The 7,089-nt window shown below is 37.3% G+C and overlaps 1 protein-coding gene across 1 annotated transcript in view; it reads left to right on the top strand.

Moving 5' to 3' along the window:
* The first annotated feature begins 366 nt into the window (after nucleotides 1-366).
* Nucleotides 367-7,089, top strand: part of MTMR6 (myotubularin related protein 6) — a 20,415-nt gene continuing 13,692 nt past the window's right edge. The window contains exons 1-6 of the mRNA XM_009890640.1: nucleotides 367-387; nucleotides 954-1,070; nucleotides 3,028-3,190; nucleotides 4,206-4,363; nucleotides 5,087-5,215; nucleotides 6,078-6,212. Of these exons, the coding sequence (XP_009888942.1) occupies nucleotides 367-387; nucleotides 954-1,070; nucleotides 3,028-3,190; nucleotides 4,206-4,363; nucleotides 5,087-5,215; nucleotides 6,078-6,212 (723 nt within the window). The remainder of the gene's footprint in view (nucleotides 388-953; nucleotides 1,071-3,027; nucleotides 3,191-4,205; nucleotides 4,364-5,086; nucleotides 5,216-6,077; nucleotides 6,213-7,089) is intronic.

Consider the following 7,089-nt stretch of genomic DNA (forward strand, 5'->3'; position numbering starts at 1 on the left):
GGCATTAATGAGAGAGTGCTGCCAAGAAATAGAGGAATGCATGGAGATAAGCCGTTTGCCACACTCCTTTCCTGTTGTTGCACACAGAGTCATGTAATGTTTGCTTCAAATAAAGCAAACGGTAGAGCCCGTGTAGTTATGAGCAGCAGATAAAATGCAGGCTATCTAGAAATCACTTTCTTTTGAAATGTTTTCTGTGGGAATTAGATAACAATGTTGATGGAATACGAGGAGGAGAAGTTTGCCCTTGCAAGGCTCAAGCTTGAAATATCTGCTTCAAATGCCAGCACAGTGCTTGAATTTCTAGGATATTGTTATAACTATTAGTATAATGCTTGCATTTAATTAGAATTTATTTTGACTATGATGCAGGATTATGATGATCTAGTATTTTTAGAGTAGGGATGATATAGAAGAGAGTAGATAAGTAAAACTGAAGTGAGGAGGCCATAATCTTTACGGCTCTGAATCTGCAGACAGCCAACGAAGCATGTTGCTGAGATCAGCTGTTAATTCAGTGCTGGCATCTTGGTAACAGGAAACTGTTAGTGTGTGTTTGCTCTACTTTGGGGAAGCAGTCTGAAAGCTTAGTAATTAATAATTCTTAATATTGAAAAAAGCCCAACCAACAACTTGGTACCCTGGCCTCTTTTACTAGTAAATAACCATAGTAGTTATGTGTATGGAATAAGTATTCTGACGAGCCTAACATTGTACCTTCATTGTGCACTCTTATATTGAAACAGGATATCTTAACTAGTCAGTCTTCTCAAAGCTTATGTGACCACTATTGTGTTCTTAATAGTTTGGCCTGAATAGCCTTGTGTGTGCTGTGTTATGCTGCCTACCATTTGCAAAATTGTTGCACAAACTAACAGAGCTTTTGCAAAGTTTTTTGCTGTTTGCAAAAAGCAAAAATTAAGTTTTGCTCCCCCTCCCCTCTTTTCTTACAGGTAGAGCAAGTGAAATTACTAGATAGGTTCAGCACGAGCAATAAGTCACTGACGGGAACTCTATACCTTACAGCAACTCATCTGTTATTCATAGATTCAAGCCAGAGAGAGACATGGGTAAGGATAATGAATGCTTGCGGCTCCAAAGCATATGCTCTCCAAGATGCATTTGTCCTTCCTGATCAAAGGTTGAATTTGTTTTCTCAAATGTTCATCAAAGGTATAAGTTGTTCCCCATGCTCTCCCTGTTCATGGTATCACAATCAATTAATGATTTGCAGATTGTACTCTTGCATTACACTGCTGTAGTTGAAATCAGGTAGTGTTGATAATGTTTACTTCTCTTCAAGCTGCTCTAATTTCTTCTTTAGCCTTCACTTGTATTCCTGAGTGAATGTGTGGTGGCTTTCTTTAAACAACTGACTTGCCCTGCAATTCAGAGGCAGGAGTGGGAGACTGCTAGGTAGTTTAAGCATCAGGTTTAAAATTTCTGTGTTAACTTACCTTGTATTTAGATCCTGCCTAGGTTAAATGAGACAACAAAATCCAAAGATGTAGGCTTTGGTGAAATTTTGAAGATCCCATGCCCTTTTTTAGAGTGGCAAGCAGCTGTTTCTTCCCAAGTGTTCACCTCCAGAATAAAAGAATTCAGAAGGGGCTGCAGCTTCTTGGTAACCACTACTAATGTTGTACAATATCAAAGTTGGCTAGTACAGTAATTCCTGTTAGTTTTTCTACTGAGTGCCCTGGTGGCACACATGCAAACATCAAGTTCTGGCTTCTGCTGTAGCCCAGCTACCTGACTGAGTTCAGTGCCTTAAGTCTGTCATCTTCCAGGATGAAATCTCATTTCCCAGCATGTGGTTAATTATTTTTTTTTTTCTGTAGGTCTATTACCTGCAGGTGTATTTTTCTGGGTTACCCTTAATCCTGTATCCTGGTTATCTGACTAGATGCCTCATGGTGCTTTAAAGAAAAGGTTTTGTTCTTGGGTACAATATATAATTTTGTACAAACCAAACTGTTATCTTTTCATACAAAATAGGTTATTGGTGATTCAGAAGCATTACTTGCTTCTCCCTGTGCACTATGTTAAAAGGTTTCATTTTGGGGAAATTGAAGATATAATCAGAGTATTGCATTTCTGTGATGATAATGCAAGTATCAAGTATAATTATGATAATGTCTCAAAGATATAGTCTCTTTGTAAATGCATATTTGGCAGCATAGTTTTCAAGTGCCTGTCTAATTCTGATCAATATTTAAGAGATGATTGCTAGTGAGGTAATTGAAATGCTATCAAGAGCGTCTTGTTCACTTGAGGTAAAGTATCTGTGGCTTTCTTCCTATGGTTGAACAGCTGTTACTTTCCCATGTATTTTCTTAAATTCTGTGTAGATCTGCCACACAGATGAATCTATGGAGGGCTTTTGTGTATCCATTACTATGGCAGTCACCTGTTAAAGTGGTTGAAAGGCATTTAGCTGAGAGGCTTTCACGTCTACATAGTGCAATAGGTAATACAGGAGACAGGTTATTCCCTGTTCATTCTATAGATTTTGAATACTGGAATTCTAAAATCATCAGCAACTTCTGTATCTTTTATATGTTGAGTTGCTTTCCCTGATTTGCTTTAATTTCCCTGAAAATTCTAAAGTATATTTCTGTAGATATGGGGGGGGAAGAAGAAGCAAGCAGATAGCCTAATTGGGCCCTGCCTAATTAGATGTAAGTGTGTCAGCAAAGTTATAGAAGAGGACTGAACAGCCCCAGTGGAGTTTTACTTTCTTTTATTTTCTTTTGCATTTAGAAGGGTATTTACTGCCCCTTACAAACATTAGGTAACACCTCAATATGAGGGAAGAGAATAATTACATTTTGACAAATTGTGGTATCCTGACCAAAATGCCAGTCTTGGATTTCTTCTTCTAAATTTGTTTCTTTTTCTAACTGAACGAATGACAAAATTAGTCTAAATCCATATTCAGCATTGCTTAATATCTGCTTTTGTAAATAGTATGCTGTTCTTATTTTTCATCAGCGTGCTTACACTGTGAGTTCTTGTATGCCACAGATACTACATCACCACATTGCTGCGGTGGAAAAACTTCCCTTGACTACTTCTGGCTGCCCTCTTGTTATCCAGTGCAAGAACTTCAGGATAGTTCACTTTGTTGTTCCCAGAGAAAGAGATTGTCATGACATTTATAACTCTCTGCTTCAGCTGTCAAGAACAGGTAATACTTATAATAAAAAAGAATTTGCAGTATATGGCTGGATAGCAAGTTGGAGGGGGGGTGGGGAGAGAGAGGAGGGGAAATCTGCCTGCCTTTTTTTTTTAAATCTGCATTATGTGGAAGTCTTTTAAATGGATTTGTTGTGTAAAAGGATTTTAATGATTAAGTATTAATCTACATACAAATTCAAATGTGTATTGTCTGGCTCTTGTAGGTCACTGGTGTTTACTAACAGGAATCTCACATTCTGCATCTTTTGCATTTCTAATGTTATCCCTGAAATTGTGAATATAAATATATATATAGTCTTTCTTTATTGGTGTGTTCCATAGCTAAAATGCTACTAAGCAAATACTAACTTATTACTGATTTAGTGCAGTTTCAAAAATGAAGCTGAAGTTTTGATGCTAAAATAGCACTCCCAATTCAGCTTTACAGGAGCTCTGTCACCTAGTATTGTCTTCAGCATTTCCTGCTTTGTGTTTAATACAATGTAAAATGTTATCTGTGATATGTGAATAGTGTATTAGAAAACCATAAAATATTTTGAAAGCCTTTTTGCTTAAAAGAAAGTTTTAAAACATTGCTTTTAAAGGTCAGTAGATGTAAATTTCTGTTCTTACCTCCAAAATTTTTTTTGTTCCTCTAGCTCTTGTGAAGTCTTCTAATAATCCTGCTTTTTGTCTTATTTAATTTTGTCAGTCTTCATTTTGTGACTTCTGCTTTGCCCTTCTGGCTAAATGTCTTGGCTGAAATAGGTTAAGTGCACTCGAGAAAGCTCTCATAACCTAACTTTAACTAAATATCTGTAATTATGTCAGTTAACAGTATGATAGTTGCAGAATAAATATTTCAGGAGTGTCAAGTATCTATTTAGTCTTGTTTCTGAGAATCTTGAAGCCTGAAGCTTTCTCTGGAACTTGGGCAATTTCAAGACTTGTCAACTGTGCTACCTTTCTCCACTCAGACATTCTTGGGGACAACTCACTACATAGTGTTATTCTTTACCTTTTAGCAAATTATGAAGAACTGTATGCCTTCTCCTATAATCCAAAACAAAATGAATCTGAGCAAGTCAAAGGTTGGCAGCTTATTGATCTAGCAGAAGAATATAAGAGAATGGGAGTGCCAAATGCTAACTGGCAGTTGTCTGATGCTAATCGTGATTATAAGGCAAGTGTTGTAATGGAAACATGTTTTGCTCTGCATCTTTGTGCCATATCCCCTGACTCTAATACTATAGAAAACAGTCAAATACTATGAAATCACTTGGCTTGCAGTATAAACAAAAACTTGCAGGTGAGAGGGTTAACCCCTTAATCAGTATGCAATATCACAAAATTCGAATTGAAGTTTTTTCCAAGGCCTCATTGAAAGATGCATGGATGCATGTGTTCTTTGGGATTGTTTGTAGAGTATACTTACCTGTTCGAAGCACAGCCCCAGCAATTCTGGCACTCTGCAGCTTTGTTATCTCTCTTAACTGACAAGGATTCTACTTTAGCATTTGTGATGTTGGCTGTGGGAGACAATGGCTTTGGTGGTGCAGCTGATTCCCAGATTAGATTTAATCTTACTTTGTAGTCTGCAAGTACAAAAAATGAGGGAAATAATTTCACTGTTTTATTTGAAACACGCTCTTAGCATTTCTACTGTAGAGTTATATTCTTGAGGGGTGAATGCTAGTATAGCAGTGCTTGGTTGTATAATTTGGATACCAATTTCTACTTTTTTATCCATGGCTTGTCTCCTCTTCTAAGCTATTTATGTGTATATAGAGAAAAATGTTAGCCTTTATCCTTTCTCTTATTTCATGTAACTCAAATTGGAAGCAATAAAACTAATATGGGCTTATTGCTTTGTACATAAAATTCTTTTTGTGTATCTGTCTTTCAGATTTGTGAAACCTATCCTAGAGAACTTTATGTTCCCAGAACTGCAAGCAAGCCCATAATCGTTGGTAGCTCCAAGTTCAGAAGCAAAGGAAGATTCCCAGTGTTGTCATATTATCATAAAAATAAAGAGGTATAGTGTGTCTTCTCTTAATGCAAATGTGCTGAAAATTATTTTTTAACACTTGGCAGTGGTTTGGGTTAGGTAAAGAGAAACTGACCTCAAGATAACTGAAGACAGCTTTTTTGTCAAGTGATCTGTCTTCCTTGATATATCAAGAATAAAATGTGTTAGGTCAAAATGGGAGTTAAAAAAACCCAAAACAAAACACCAAAAGAAGAGAACTGGTTCTTTAAGGAGGTATTTGCAAGGTAAAAAAACCTAGAGGATGAGAAAGATTTTGCAGGCTTCAGTAGAGAGTGGTGTGAAGGAGCATCTGTGTGTCTTGGCTAGGGAGTATCTTTGAAGGGAGAGAAGGATTGTCATCTTGCTGAGTTGAATTTATGAAGGATGAGTGTTAAGCTACTAGATGCATTTGAAGATAACTACTATTTGGAAGATACATTGTATTTCAGAAGGTATCAGGGGCATCATTGAAAATTACATGATGAAAACTACTATTGCAAATACTTTGTTATTGTCTAATGTAAAACCAAGCATAACTCACTTCATACCAAGAGAGTAACTTGCTTTCCTACAGTGTATTTTTACCACCCTATTCTTTCTTGGAATTTTTAAACTTGGTGAAAATCCATTATGTAAACTGGTACCTTGCCCATGTAGATGAGCCTGGAAAAAATGTTTTGATAAACCTTTAGATTTAAGTTGAAGGTGCTGTGTTTGAAGGTCTAAAAGTGATGTGCTTAAAGTTGGAACACCTAAACTTTTACTTGCCAAATTAAGCTATTTGTTTCAGTGCCTTTTTAGAATTATGTAAAGCACTTCAACCACAAGTATTAAACTGGTGCTAACTTGTTCTTTGTTTCTGTGGTAGGCTGCAATTTGCAGATGCAGTCAACCTCTCTCAGGTTTCAGTGCCAGGTGCCTGGAAGATGAACACATGTTGCAAGCCATCAGTAAAGCAAATCCTTCAAATCGCTATATGTATGTCATGGACACCAGGCCAAAGGTATGTACTTCAGTTTCTACAGACTAGCCTCTCTTCCTGAATATTAGAATACAGGGATACAGTGTAATTCTGAAAAAAATTGTATGACTCCATTGTGGGCAAAAATGTTTTTTAAAGGTAAGGTTTGGCCTCTCTATTCAGGTGTTTAATTACTTGCTTTCTTAAAGAAGTTGCACCCCTCTCAGGACTCAGCTAGAATTCAATGAATATGCTAGTGAGATGCATTTAAAAATAGACATAAAACACAGTTAAGACATGAACAGTTGAGTGGGATCAAAGTCATTGTAGCTGTTTGAAATTAAATTCATGAAATGGTGAGCTGTGTTGGGGTTTCTTTCAGAATGGGAGAGTACTGTATTCTGTGTAAACGTTCTGTGAAAACTGCTATTGTTCTCTGTCCTAGCCAGGAAGAAGTAGGGGAAATTCTGCTGTAGCGTTCTGAGGTCATACTTCATCACTGTCTAATTAAATTGAATTATGTTGGGGTTTTGACCTGTATTGGAATGTGCATTTAAATTGATACTCACTTCGCTCAAATCTCTGAACAGGGCATGTAGTGAGAGGACAAGGGGGAGTGGCTATAAACTGGAAGAGAGCAGATTTAGATTAAACATTAGGAAGAAATTTTTCACTGTGAGGGTGGTGAGGCACTGGAACAGGTTGCCCAGAGAGGTTGTTGAGGCCCCATCCCTGGAGGTGTTCAAGGCCAGGCTGGATGTGGCCTTGGGCAACCCCCACGGCAGCAGGGTTGGAACTCGATGATCTTCAATGTCCTTTCTAACCTAAACCATTCTATGAATGCAGGAGCTGGAAAACAAGTATATGAAGTGAAAAATCTTACGCTGCAGGGTCTGCACCTATTTTGAGCAGGGTTCAG

The sequence above is a fragment of the Charadrius vociferus genome, unplaced genomic scaffold (genome assembly GCF_000708025.1).
Source record: "Charadrius vociferus isolate BGI_N301 unplaced genomic scaffold, ASM70802v2 scaffold278, whole genome shotgun sequence".
Lineage (NCBI taxonomy): Eukaryota > Metazoa > Chordata > Aves > Charadriiformes > Charadriidae > Charadrius > Charadrius vociferus.